The following is a 15184-nucleotide window of genomic DNA, read 5'->3' as shown; positions in this document are numbered from 1 at the left end:
ATCCATCTTGACCTGCTGTATTTGACATTGTTGACCACCCCTTTATTCCTAGACACTCTTCTCTGAGTTTTTCTGACACTATTTCCCCCTGGTTCGCTTCCCATCTTTCTGACTGCTCTTTCTCAGGTACCTTTGCTGGCTTACAATCTGTGTAGTACTCCCTACCTGTGGAATTTTTCCCAAATTCTGTTGTAGGTCCTCTCCTTATCCTCATATGCTCTTTTTCTTGGCAAACTTGTTAACTCCTATAATTTAACTATCCCCTTTATGTAGATGACTCTGAGATCTAGATAACCAGCCCAGTTTCTCTTCTTAACTTCAGTTCCATAGTACATATCCAGTCAGTTGCCATACCTTGCTATTTCTGTCTCCACAACTTTTCTCTCTACAGCCCTCCTCTTCACTCACACAACTACCTTCACCCTTGTCCCATGTTATTATAGCAGTCTCCTGATTGCTCTTCCAATCTTGATTCTTATCACTCCAGTTAACATTCTTTACTACTGCCCAAATGATTTTCTTTAAATAGAGATCTAAACATTTAACACCCAACTTAATCAACCTGAGACTTTGTTTCCTGTAGAATAAAATGTAAAACTCCTTAATATAGCTTTTACACAATCTTCCCCAATCTCTCCAGCTTCCTCAGAGGCTCTATTCTCCCTCTTGCACTCTGCCATGCTGTTAGATTATCCTTCTCTCTATTTCTCACGTACTACATCCCATCTTCCATCTTATTGTCTTTGTACCACTTTCTCCCATTCTCCCTTCTCAAAATCACTTTAGTCACTGTTCCTTTAGGATGCCACTCCAGCATCATCTTTTCCATAAAACTTTTCTTGATCCCAAACTGCTAAGTGCCCTTCCTTCAAAGCTGAGTTATATTTTATTTTGCTTTTACCTTTTATTTACTCACCTTATATTTATGCTGTCTACATTTTAATATGTACTTACTCTTTCTTTACAGAGTTAAACTTCTTGTGAACAGGTATTTCATTATTTGTGCTTGTATCTGAAATGCCAACCACATTGGGGATGCTTAATAAATTCTTGTTTCTTCATCCTCACTTCTCCAAGCAATTCTTATGTTTTGCCAATTTGCAGTTATTGCCTTCATGGAAGACTTGAGACTTGAACTGAGCTTTGAAAGGGAAGAGAAGTTTTTTTTAGATGAGTAAAATAAAGGGGGAAACAATATTGAAGCATGGATATTGTGATTGTCAGGAAGGTGTTGAGGCAGGAAGCATTTCATTCTATTTTGACTGGAATATAGAGTACATAAAAGCTCCCCTTAATTTAATTTAAAACAAGGCTGAAATGGTGAATTGGATCTAGGTTGTTTAGGTTTAGGATCAGAAAGTTATATCTGATCTTAGAAACAACTAGGAGTTCATTTATCTTTCAACACTAGAATTTAAAAAAATCATGTAAGCAAGCAGAGAGTGCATGTGACCTAGTTGAAAATCATTAATGTTGAAAAAGCCAATAGATTTATTCAACCTTCATGCCCAGTGAATCACAGTGTTCATGGCAGTAAGACAATTTTAGACAGATTTAGTAGAATTTTTATGTCTATTAACCTGGAGATAATAATCCTCCTGTACTTTTTCATGGTCATATTTTATCCAAGATATTGCATTTAGTTCTAGGTTCTGTATTCAAGAAAGGATAAGGTGCAGTATGACCAGGCTTAAAGTTGTGAAGCTTCTTCTGTTATTCCCATTGCTATTAATCTCCCTTTTCATAATTTACCTTGTATTTACTTGTTTGATTGTTGTTTTTTTATGGCTTGTTATGTCTAATCATGAATAGGTAGGGTCTTCCAGTACAGCAGATTGACTTAGTGTAGCTTCTGAACTTTGAGGCTTTACTCTGTTTATACTCAGGTGTAACCAAGCAGAACTAATGCTCTTCATCAGTTTATAAATCATGTGTAATTAAATTCCAAAGATCTTTTGAATATTTAAATCACCAGAGAGCTGGTACAAACAGAAAGTGATGCAATTCCTTCTATACTTCTGACTTCTTTTCTTTCTATCACCATATCTCCTTTTTTTCCTCTAGAAGATAGGACCTAGTCTGACCTAAGCACTCTCATTTGTTGTTCTTATTGTCAAGAAGTAGTGAAGATTTTACTGATTTATGCAAATAATATTCAATTGTTTCCTAGAGCCTAATATTTTCTGGAAACCTTCAATGGTTCTCGAGACAATCAGTTTTGAATCTTCTTTTCTTTAGTCAACTTTGATAACTCCTACTACTTTATTATAATTTTAATCCTTTTGATTCAGTATATTACATTTTATTTTCAATATTTATAGTTTTATATATTTATATTCTATAATATCAATCTCATGCATAAAATAAGTCATCTTTGTGGCATGTTCAGCCCATAACATTCCTTATAGATTCCCTTCAATGACATTTTAACTGGGTTTTGTGTTTTGTTGGATACCTAGGTGGCACAATGAATAGAACATCTAGCATGAAGTGACTTCATAGTTCCAATTTGGCCTCAGATACTTACTAGCTGTGTGATCATGGGCAAGACACTTAATTCTGTTTGCCTCAGTTTCCTCATCTGTGAAATGAACTGGAGAAGAAAATGGCAAACAACTCTAGTATCTCTGCCAAGAAAACTCCAAATAGGGTTCCAGAGGGCAGGATGCAACTGAAGAGTGAGTGTGTGAGTGAGTGTGTGAGTGAGTGAGTGAGTGAGTGAGTGAGTGTGTGTGTGTGTATGTGTGTGTGTGTGTGTGAAACTTATCCTCTTATTTTGAAACTAAATAACCAAAGTACCCATGTGCCACACTCAATAAGTACCACCTAGAAAAATTCAGTAGTTTTGGAGGAGGCATTCCTCTTTTCTCCTCTCCATTCACTCTGCAGTCAAGCCTCATCACTCTACCTTCCGTTTTTTAGCACATGATGCTCCAAGCCTTTGCATTTAATTTCCCTCATACTTGTAACCTTCTTACCCTACTCAACTCTGCCTCTTAGCATGCCTGACTCCTTTCAAGACTAAGCTGAAATCTTAGTTTATCCTGGAGATATGTCTCCTGTTCCCAGCCCTACTCTATTAGTGCCTTGCTTCTAAAATTGCCTTCCATCTACTTTGTATTTGTAATATATGCATATAATTTTTATAGTATTTCTCCCATAGTCACATGTGAAGTCCTTGATAATTTTTTTAAAAAGTGTTTTTACCTAAACTAAGGACTAAATACAATACAGCAAATGCTTAATAAATGTTCATTGATCAATAGCCATAATACAACTCCTTTTCTTACATTTCTCAGCCTAGTGCTTTTATTGATAACTCTAAATCACTGAGAAGAGACAATATTTTGTTTTCTATATTTGGTTTAAGTAGATCATAAAGTGTGTAATATATTTTATTTTTATTTTTTAAAAAAACTTAACTTCTTTCTTAGAATCACTAATCTCTTGGTTCCAAGGTAGAAGAGTGTAAGGGCCAGGCAGAGGAGGTTAAATGACTTGCCTAGTGTCACATAGCTAGGAAGTGTTGTGTCTGAGGTCAGATTGGAACCCAAGATCTCACTTCTCTAGGTGTGGCTCTCAATTCACTGAGCCAACTAGCTGGCTCTGTGTAGTATACTTTAGAAAAAAAGTTAACATCCTGGCAGACCAAGGATTAATGGATAGTAAATAGGGAAAACTTGACCATTCCTAAACCAAAAATCTATGGCTCCCTGCATCACTGTCCAAAAAAGCAGTGAGAAGCTGGTGATAATGAAAACTATATTATATGTGTTACAGCCATTTTAGAGTAATATTCCTTGTAGGTCCTTTGCCTAAGCTGTGCTCGCCAACTGTAATTAACAATCCTTTATTACAAGTTCTAGCTAGGTTGTATTGTAGTCTAACCGGAAGTTAATATGATAAATGTTTAGTCTATATTATTATGTTATTTAATTGGAGAAATACAATATGCAAACTTTGTCTTCTATGATAAGATAGAAGATATTCTGTTTCATTCAGTGGGCAAATTCATAGGTATTTTTATCAGTTCAGAAACTCCACATGTGAGACAGTGAATTATAATACTTTGTTTTTAATTTGTAGGAAAGCTCAAGAGGAAGACAAGAAAGTGGTTTTAGCCGGATGTGTCCCCCAAGCACAGCCTCGTCAGGACTATCTCAAAGGCCTGAGTATCATAGGGGTAAGCTATTTTGAGAGAGAAAAATAGAAATTGTTTTTATATGTAATTAATATATTGTAAATTTCTTTTTATTTACAATTTAGTACACATGAATAAACTGAAGATGTCCTGATTCTCCATATGCCATTTTTGCTCCCTAGGAGCTTCCATATCTAGTATGAAACATTTTATGAATAATCTGTAATCACTGTATATGTAAAGGGTACAAGTACACATATATCATGTCAGCATAACCTCTTATCCCAATTTAATGTTTTTATATTTCTTCTCTTATGTACCTGACTTCATAAATACTACCTTTCCAAACATATAGAAGCTCTTAGATTTTGCTTTTTTATTTTTAATTATGTGTAAAATAATTACTTTTAGTTTATGACTTGTGAAACCTAAAAGAATAACAAATAATTTGTTCTATGTTTCTGATTTCTAATCCCCTCCTCACATTAATAATTTTATAGAAACTATACTTGCTTTAAACCAATAAAATCCTACTCATTTTAGAGCTTTAATTTGCTTTTACTATTTGTGTGCATTTAAATTTCTCTTGCTTTGAGAGATGAACTGAATTTAGATCTTGCAAAAACATAGTTTTAAAAGTATTATGTTTTTACAAACATTGGAATCTCACTTTATTGTTGTATTTGGAACAAGGCAAGTCTAAATTAGTTCTTGTTTCCTTTAAGTTATTTAATTTAGTAACTTAAAATTAAAAAAATATACAAAACAAATAACTTATTGTATAGCTAATATCACTCATAAAATGAGCTAAAACTTACCTCATTAGTGGTAGTAATATAACAGGCTCTTCATAGAAATGAGGGCAATAAATTTCTACTTGCAGTGTCGAAATAGAGCAATATAATTCTAAGATTTTGGAGGAAATACATTGCAGTAGAAAGGCTACTATTACATGAAAAGTTAAGTTAAAAGATCTGGGTTCTAGTGTGTTACTATGTTATTATACAGTGTGAGATGGATCACCAGGCTTCTCTGCCCTTCATCACTCATTTGTAATATGAAGAGGTTGCTGATGTTCTCTAACCTCCTTTCTGACTGCAGTATGCTAAATTAGTTAAAAAGTTTTATACAATTTAAGTGAGCTTCATTAGTGGCAACAATGTCTATCAGATTTTTTGACTTATGGCATAATTATACTTAGTCTGATAAGAAAACATCAGTTAATAATCATGCCATTTATCTTCTCATCTTATTCTCTGTTCCTTCTGGTGGCCACTTAAGTAGAACTTCACTTGAATTCATAGATATGTTTTATAGCATTTTATTAACATTGCAAAATCTATAGATCCTTTAATTTTTGTTCAACAAATAATTCCAACACATTGATTTTTTAAAATCCACAACTACCTCTTTTCCTTGGATTCTTTAAATGATTGTTTACTTGAAAGCTTGGTAGAATTAGCATCAAGGCAGAATTGACATTTGAATATATGAAAATTTCTGTGAGACTACTGATATCAGTAGTGATTATATACCAGTGAGTTCCAGTGAAACTTACACAAGGCCTTTTGGAAGAAAATTAAAACATTAGCATTGAATTGTGGAAAATAAGCCAGAGAATTTCTGAGAAAGAGATTGGATTATTGGATTAAATGATGGCCTTAGAGTAAGGAAAACGTGAGTTCAAGGTCAGCCAAGGGGGTGCTCTTAAATATTAGAGTTCTTTGTTATTAATTCCTAAACCATTTTGTTTTATGGGGAAATTCCTTCTTCTATTGATCTAGCTGTAATTATTCAACATCTGACATAAACATTTTTGGGGATGAGGGAGGATATTGGAAGTTTTATGTGGTTTTGAAAAAAGCAGGTCTTCTGCCATGTTTTGGTCATTAACTAAGTAATCCACTGGCAGATATCTAAGACTTTTAAATTGCAGAATACTTGTTAGTCAGAATTGGCAGAAAGAATTTTCCTTAATGGGCAGTCCTTTCACTAGCCATTAAACTAACCAGTTGATAAGAATTAAATCCCTATTTGGTGCCAGGCACTGCTAAATTCTAGAGATATCATTACCACCACTCTCTTTTTAAAAAAAGGTTTAGAAATGACTTTCTTCTAAGATTCTCAAGCTACAAAAATTAGACTGAGAAATAGCCTATGTTTTTGCTTTTTCCAATAGGAGAATATAAGCCTCATGGGATGTTATATCCAAGGATAACAAATGAGATGTTACCCATATATGGGCATGTTTTAAGTATGCAAGTAACTTTTTACATATCCAAATTAATATATTCATGTTTTAGTTTGTATTATAATCATGCCTGTGTGTTTTTTAAAATGTAGAATATTTTTCTATGGTTACATGAATCATGTTCCCCTCTCTTCTCTCTCCCCACTACCAGAGCTGACAAATAGCTCCACTGGGTTATACATGTATCATTGTTCAAAACCTATTTCCATGTTATTCTTATTGGCAGTAGAGTCATCTTTTAACATCAGATCCCCAATCATATCCCCATTGAACCACGTGATCATTCCATGTTTTTCTTCTGCAATTCTGCTCCCACAGTTCTTTCTCTGGCTGTGGATAGCTTTTTTTTCTGACAAGTCTTTTAGAATTGTCCTGGGTCATTGTGTAATCTTTACTGTGCCTCCATGATTTTTGAATTGTTTCTTTCTGGCTAACTGAAATATTTTCTCTTTGACCTGGAAATTCTGGAATTAAGCTATAATATTCCAGAGAATTTTCTTTTGGGATCTCTTTTGGGACCTGATCTGTGGTTTATTTCAATTTCCATTTTACCCTTTTAATCTAATATATTGGGGTGTTTTAAAAGTAAAATATTTTGAAGTATGATGTGTAGGTCCCAAAATTGTGGCTTTCATAGTCCAGGCATTCTTATTTACTCTCCATTTGTTTTCCAGGATAATTTTTCCAGTGAGATAGTTCACATTCTATTTTTTATTTTGATTTGATTTTATGTTTCTTAATATTTCATGGAATTACTAATTTTTACTTACCCATTTCTAATTTTTGAGAAATTATTTTTGCAATGAATTTTTATACCTCCTTTTCCATTTTGTCTGTTATGCTTTTTAAAAATTTCTCACCTAGTGAGTTTTTGTGCCTCTTTTACCCCACTGAATTTTCTTTTCATATTTTTCTTGCATCACTCTCATTTCTCTTCTCAATTTTTCCTCTACCATTTTTATCTTTTTCTTTAACTCTTCTAGAAAATCTTATTGGACTTGCGTCCAATTAGCATTTTTCTTTGAGGCTTTTATTAGAGTTATTTCACATTGTCTTCTGAGTTTCTGTCCTTCACTTCCCTGACACCAAAGCAGCTTTTTATAATAAATTTTTTTGTTTGTTTTTCCTCATGTTATCAGACCTTTCTTGACTTTGAAATCTGTGGTAAAGTTGTGCTCTGCCCACCTGCTGGTGGAGAAACATTGTTCCAACCTTTAGGCTTTTTCTTGCTGCTGTTTTCAGAGCAAGTTCTGGGATTATATGAGTTTTTGGTACTTCCAAGTTGGTATGATCTGGAGGCATTTGTTGTCACTGCTTTCCTTGACCTGTGCTCTGATCTTTAACAAGGTGGGGCTCCTGTTCCTCTATAGCAACAAACGCTAGTGCTACCCTTGGTTTTGGAATTGTGCCAAGGTTCTTTACTTTCCTCCCCCCACAAGCACTAGTTTTTCTTTTTGCCTTGGGATCTCAACCAGGACCTCTGTTAGCTTTTGACCAACCATAAGTGCTCCTCTGTACCCCCGAACTATGACCCAGAACTATTTATGGGCAATAAAGTTACTGATCCATACTGTGTAAGTGGAAATTTGATGCACCTGAGCTGCATTGCCCAGCATCCTTTTGATTTGTATCCTCACCTGGAGTCCTCATGTTTGGGAAATAAATTTGTTGGAGACCCTGCCCTCTGGGGCTCTCTGCTCTGGTGGCTCTGGGCTCTCTCCTAGGTTTTTTGGTCTGGGAAGCTTTTCTCTTTTACTGAGGCTATTTGTCTTATTATTATTATTATTATTATTATTATTATTATTGTTGTTGTTGTTGTTGTTGTTATTGTTATTATTATTATTAATTCTTATAAGAAATACTCTTTGGAGTATTAGGATTGATTTTTAATCCTAAAATTTTTGGCAACCACGAAGGGATGTAGTTTGTATGTCATAGAGCAACACGTGACTGATTATAGCTTCTGTTGATAATGAATAATTTACTGTATTGATTGTGTTTGATTATCAATCATGATTAGACTTCCTTATTGCTGGATCTGTACTATTTTGTTGCACTGTATTTGTTTGATCCTTCTACTTAAACAAATTGCCCTTATAGGATAGCACATATACTACCTCAAAAAAGAATATCTGTATTATTGACCTTTATTGACCTGATGTGCCTTTTGTAACTTTTTTGTTTTTTCTTGAATGTATTATTCCTTTATCTACCTCATTTGCCCTCACATTGCTTTATCTACCTCATTTGTATTCACACTGCAGATCATGGGAAGTTAAAGAGGAAATGAATCTTATTTTTCTGCAAGTAGGCTCTATATTTTACCTCTGTGATCATGAAATAAATACATTTTTAATTTTTTTTGTTTTCCTTCCTGCCTGTGCAATATAGTATTTGAGTTTTTTCTCTCATTTTTTTGTATTTGAAGCACATGTCACCAGTATTGAAAAAGTTTTTTAGCTGTTTTGATTTTGGAAATAGAATAAGCCAAGATGTCCATTTGCCTAGCATATAAATGCTTACTCAAAAAAGGACTATGGCAACCTGCCACTAGTTATTCAAATATTATGAGACTTTTGCTCGATGAATATATCTAATTCAAGGAGAAACGGACCACAAAGGAGCACAGAAGGTGATCTGCAAAGTACCACAAGAGTACAAAAGGTAAAAGAGACCAAACCAATCCTACGGGGATTGATGACACTCTGCGCAAAGAGATCAAGCAATCGAAGTTGCGGCTGTTTAACATGTGTTAAATGCAGGACTTCCTTGTACCACACACTCTATCAAGTACATAACATTGATTGTTCTGGCTCCCTTATCCCAGAAAGAGAAGAAAAGGGTCAAACCAGGGAATGCTATTTCCCATTATTTTGAGACCTAGTCCCTTTTTCTATTTTCTTTATTGATGTGAGAACTTAATGTATTCCAGAATGCTGAATTGGGTTAGTGAGTGATTGTCATTGCAGGCTTATGGGACAGGAATCTTTATAAGAACCTGTTATGATTTTTTTACTTTATTTTTTGAATTTTTCATGTTTTTGATATTCTATATTTCAGTAAGAGGTTATTCTTTCGATACTTTGATGTTTTTGATAATAGATTCATATGCCTTATGGCTAGACCATGTATCCTTGTGTGATTCTTATATGTGTCCCTCTATCCTCTGTTATTGTGAATGTTACTCTGGGGGTTAAATTAGTCCTTCACACAAGTGGGGTAAAGTGGAGAGTTAACTGGCTAAAGAGATAATACACAATAAGCTGGGGAATAACTGGATAACAGATAGATGAACAAAACCAGGGAAACAGATTTACTTCACACTGGGTTCTTGTTGTCAATAAAGGTATCTGGGAAAGGAGAAGATACAAGGAAGGTCTGTATAACAGGGTTTTATTAACAAAGCTAGGACAGGGAGTGGAGGGAAGTAGTAGAACTACCACTTAGATCTAAAAAGTAACTGACAGGGAATGAAGGGGTGGAGATGGCTACTCTAATCACTAAAACTGCCAGCAGACAGTCTTGGGCAAGGACTGGCTGGTTAGGGGTAAGGGTATCTCATGAAGCTGTCCTTTTGCTGTTGTCTAGATGTCTCAGCTTGTCCCAGGAACACAGGTTGAACAACAAGATGATCTAATTGAGAAGTAAGGAAGATGGGATTTTCTGTGTAAGTCCACCAACACAGAAAAATCCTTTCTCAACCTGCACTTTTATAGTCTTGATTGAAGATCTTGTATTCAGTGTCCAAGGCATAACTCCAAAGCACTGAGATTCCAAAAACCATACACAGGCTCACTAGACCGTTGCTTACCCAGTTCACAACTGTCAACCACAATTGCCAAATGCAGAGTCTCTGTGTGCAAATGTCCCTTCTGCCAGGATTTGGAATTTTCCAGCTCCTTCCAGTTTGCTAGGCAAAGCCTGCTCTTTGTTAACTTAACCTTAATCTGCATTTTCTCTTTAATACCTCCTGGGAGTGGAATGTGTTATTATCCTCCTCAGGGGATATATGCACGTCTTACATTTTCTTAGGATGAAAAAATGACTCAATTATGTTATTATCCTCCTCAACAACATAGTCCATATGTTATTGTTGTGAACTTTGATTTGAATTTGAGTCTAATTTATAACAAGAGACTATCTCCTTGAATCTAGAAGGTGAAGTTTTTAGAGAAGGCTCCACAAAGATGCCTACAGAGACCACACACTGCACTAAAAGATCCAGAGTGGACTTTGAGTTATGGTGAATTTGAACTATGGGGGGAGGGGGGGTTTGAATTAATTTGTTTTGAAGGTATACTCCTATGCTAAAGGGGACTGCCCCTAAATTGTTTTTTTGTCACTGCATCTTTTCTTTCATTTCCCTTTATCCCCAAATTACTGTAATTTCCCTCAGGAAGCTGCAATATTGTATTTACCTTTAGTTAAAAAAATCTTTAAAGTTTTAAGTTTATTATGTTTAAACTGATCTATTGGGGAGACTGGTCTCCCAAAGGATCACAGAGAGGAATGTATAGGTGGAAATTTGATGCTCCTGAGCTGCATTGCCCAGAATTGAGTTTCATCCTCACCTGTGTCCTGGCATGTGGGAAATAAATTTGCTGGAGACCCTGCCCTCAGAGTCTCTCTGCTCTGAAGGCTCTGGGCCAGGGGTCGGCAACTTTTTTGGCCGTGACAGCCATAAATGCCACATTTTTTTAAATTTAATTTCGTGAGAGCCATACAGTGCTCACAGTGTGAGCTCCTGTACCAGTGCATACTCCTGTAACAGCGCCTGAAAAAAATTTGGCTTTATGGCCCTCAAAAGAGCCAGATATGGCTTGAGAGCCATACATTGCTGACCCCTGCTCTGGGCTTTCTCCCAGTTGTTTTGGTCTGGGAATCTTTTCTCTTTTACTGAGATTATTTTTCTTTTGATGATGATGATGATGATGATGATGATGATGATGATGATGATTATTATTATTATATATCATAAGAAATAATCCTTGGAGTATTGGGATTATTACTTGTTAATCCTTTAATACTAGTTCTACCTAGTGCTAGGAAAGGGTGCCCAGTTGTCTTGCCCGCTCCTGATGCTGCCACCCCAGGGTTGTGGCTGCTTCCCATGGTCTCTGCTGGTGCTGCTGTGAAGTGTGTTCCTAGTTGGCTTCATTCCAGTCTCACAGACTCCCCCCCCCCCCTTATGTATCTCTTACATTGTCTTAGGATGAAAAAATGACTCAATTCAACCTTTTGTTGGCTTTGCCACTCTCAAGTTTGATTGGAAGAGTTATTTTAAAGTTGTTAGAAGGGGAATGTTGTGTTGTTGCCTGTATTCTAGTATCTTGGCTCTGCTGTGGTTATATTTTATAACAACAACAATAATAGTGATAAAAGTATCTAAAAGTTCTATAGTGCCTTCTGTGTGCCAGCCACTGTGCTAATCCCTTTATAAAGATTCTCAGAACAATCCTAGTTTGAAGAGTGAATCAAATTCTCTGTCTCTATATCTGCAACTTTTAAATTAATCAGTCAAAAACCCAAGTACCCCTACTTTGTACCTTACTAGTCACTAAGTATGAGAGTTTACAAGTCACTTACTAGAGTGGGTGACAACTCCAGAGGCCACTGCCCACCCCTGGGCAGTGCTTAGCAAATTGAAAGACTGTGATTGGTTCCTGTAAACTGGTGGAGTTAGAGGAAATGATATTGAGAAAAGTGCTTTGAAAAGGCCAGCTTGAGGATTCAGTCACACTTTCTGTGTTGGTGAGCCAGACTGGAGGAGAAGCCTGTTTCCCTGGATTCTGTGTCTGTTGGTGGTGGTGAGTTGAATGATTCTTTCCTTGGTTCTTTGGTGAGGAAACTCTCTATGATCCTTGGAGCTTTGGTGGAACACTCCCTTTAGCCTGAGTTCTGGGGAGATTCTTGGCAGTCTTAGCCTCAATTGGGCACTGAAGGTTCTTGATGGATTCTTCAGTGCCTCCTGGTTCTTCGGATTTGGACTCTGGTGAGATTTGCATTTGGATTCACATTTGAGGTCTGGAGACATTAGGATTAAACAGGGTATTTGTAGGTAGGCAGTACTTTCTCTCATCTACATTTTTCCACTTTCACTTTTTCCACGTCTTTGTAAATAAAGCTGCTAAAAGTCATTTTTATTTAAGCTGTAATATTTTTAAATTGGCAACCACAATATTACCTTAGAATTCTCATATTTAGCATAAAACCTAAATTTAAATTCTTACTTTAATTGGAGTCCCACAAAGGTTTGACGAGTACCCTCAATCTCTTGATAATTTTCCTTACCTTCTACTATCTCTAAACTTTCCCTCAGTCAGATTTTAGTAGCTAATTCTGGGGTTACAATCTACAGCTGTTGATGTATTTGATGTCAGGAAGGGTAAGTCCTAAATCTTTTTTTTTTTTTTTTTCCTTTCTTTCCCCCTTAAACTGAAAACAGCTGAATTAGCACCTGCTTCCTAGGCAACAATTAGCTGGCCATCAGGTCTCCACCTAGGGAGATGTTTCCACCCTTCCCACCCCAACCCATGGCTCCTTACCTGAGGGGGTAAGCAACCCTGCCCCCCCACAAACTTCCATCTTGTAGCCCAGAATTTCTTTTTTATTAAGGTCTTTCCAAAACTCACGTGTCTCTGCTAGGGAGCCCCACTTTCAAAAACACTTAGAGTCCTTTTGTCCCAGGTTGACTCAGATACTTACATGACTTAAGCTGTAATATTTTTAAATTGTGACTACAATATTACTTTAGAATTCTCATATTTAGCATAAAACCTAAATTTAAATTCTTACAATAGGAAGTAGGTGCCATTATTATATTCATTTCCATTTAAGGAAACTAAGGCAGATAGAGGTTAAATGACTTTCCTAGGTAGAGTCTGTTATCAAAAAATGTGGGGTAATCTTGGAATCTTTAAGGTCAAAGGAAGGAATAAAGGAGAGGTAGATATTAGGAAAGAGGAATGAAAGGAATGACTAAGTTTAGGGAGGAAAGGACAAGGCGGTATTTGGATGGTAAGGGTACAGGTGAGGTATTCAGGAGAGGCAGCTAACACAGACTAGACACTCAGGCTAGAGACAGAGGATACTGGGAGGGGGGTGGGTAATAGGCTGAACTCTTCCAGGTAGGAAAGGTACTTCTATAGAAACAAGGAATAGGGCCAGTCAGAAATGGTTTAAATCTGACTTGAGGGCTTTCTTGTCAGTTTCTCAAATCCTCAAAGGAGGAGTCTCAAGGCTCCTTCCTGTCACTGAAACTGACAAGGATATAGGATGAAGTATCGGGCAACTACTTCCTCCCAAGATAGATGCCTCCAGTTCCCTTAGGAAATAAAAGAGATTAATTCATTCCCCTTCAACCCGTGCCTAATTCTTCAACATAAGGATTCACTAGAGGGTTTGATTAGGTAACAAGGGGATTTATTGAAATTCAGGGTTGGTCTGAAGGAGAGAGGGATTTAGGGTTTCTGACAACTGCTATGGAGAGACTCAAGATGGGGGAAGGTCACAGGAATGGGTTAGACTGAGAGAGAACCTGCTCTCTTAGTCAGGGAAGATATGGCTGCTTTTAAAGTAGAGGGTATGCTAAATCAATAAAGTAAGTGATAGTTTGATTTAAGGATGTTTTACTTGCCTATAGGGAAACTAAACTCACAAAATCTAATCACTAAAATCTCAAAGCCACCCTTCCTCCCAGAGCCCACAGGAAAAACAGGAAAAGGTAACGGGAATAGTATGGAGAAGGACAGGGAGAGGTCCACAGAAATTAGCTAAGTTCAAATTGTCCAGAGACAAGGCACAGGCCAAAAGCAAAACCGAAAGCCTAAGGCAGAGTTTCAGTTGGTCTTTCCGCTCTCCTCAAGCCTCGGGAACCAACTGCCTGTTTCTCACAGGATTCTAAGGTTTAACTGCCAGAAGTTTTCAGTTAACTTTTGCAAGGGCAAAAGCCTTTATTGCATCTTTGCAGTACATGTCTGAGGGGCAGATTTCAAGCTAGTTCTTTTTGATTCCAGGCCTATTGTTTTATCCACTTTGCGACTTAGCTGCCTATTATAATACATTTTTTGCCTCCATGGACTTCTTTTTAAAAAATGAAAGCTTTTTCTCTCCCCATATAGTATCATTTGCTATTTTGAGGTACAAAGAATATCTTGAAATTTTTCTTAGGAAAACAATGTAGAATATTACCATTTAAAGTAAGTAGAGCAGAAAGATAAAATATTCTAATTATATAGTTAAGTTATTATGCGATGGCCCATGAATCTTCAGAGCCCTCATTTAGTCAATGTGAAGAATATCAAGGCTTAGGCAATTTTTGCCTTTGTGTTCTCAAAGCTTTTCACAATGCTTGGCACATAGGAAGTGTTTAGTAAATGCTTTGAAACTGATTGTTCATTTTGTCAAGTACTTGTGATTTGTCACTCCTGTGATGCAGATCACAGGCTGGGGCTCATCTATACTTGATAATCTCAGAAATTAACTCCTTATGTTTTTAGTGATTGTCTTGTCTGTGATTACTCACCTAGTATGTTGTAAGAGGCAGGATGAGAATCTTGATCTTTCTGAGTCTAAGTGTAGTACTCTGACTTTGTTGCTCACTCATGTTTGTTCGTGGGATCATTTAATATTTATTATAGATAACCAATAGTTTCTTCTTTTTGAAATGGAATGACAAAGCTGGACATATTAAATTTTTTTCATAGGCTTCTAAATTATAGATTAGGAAGTTAAGGTTTAAAAAGTATAGGGAATTTGTAGTCTGTGTTCCTGCATGTAGTCAGTAGGTATTT

At 36.3% G+C, this 15184-nt stretch overlaps 1 protein-coding gene across 1 annotated transcript in view; it reads left to right on the top strand.

The window, feature by feature from the left end:
- CDKAL1 (CDK5 regulatory subunit associated protein 1 like 1) overlaps positions 1 to 15184 on the top strand; it is a 725348-nt gene that overhangs the window by 171044 nt on the left and 539120 nt on the right. The window contains exon 6 of the mRNA XM_044667435.1: positions 4087 to 4183. Within this exon, the coding sequence (XP_044523370.1) occupies positions 4087 to 4183 (97 nt within the window). The remainder of the gene's footprint in view (positions 1 to 4086; positions 4184 to 15184) is intronic.

The sequence above is a fragment of the Gracilinanus agilis genome, chromosome 1 (assembly GCF_016433145.1).
Source record: "Gracilinanus agilis isolate LMUSP501 chromosome 1, AgileGrace, whole genome shotgun sequence".
NCBI classification, from domain to species: domain Eukaryota; kingdom Metazoa; phylum Chordata; class Mammalia; order Didelphimorphia; family Didelphidae; genus Gracilinanus; species Gracilinanus agilis.
This window is presented reverse-complemented; position numbering and strand designations above follow the sequence as displayed.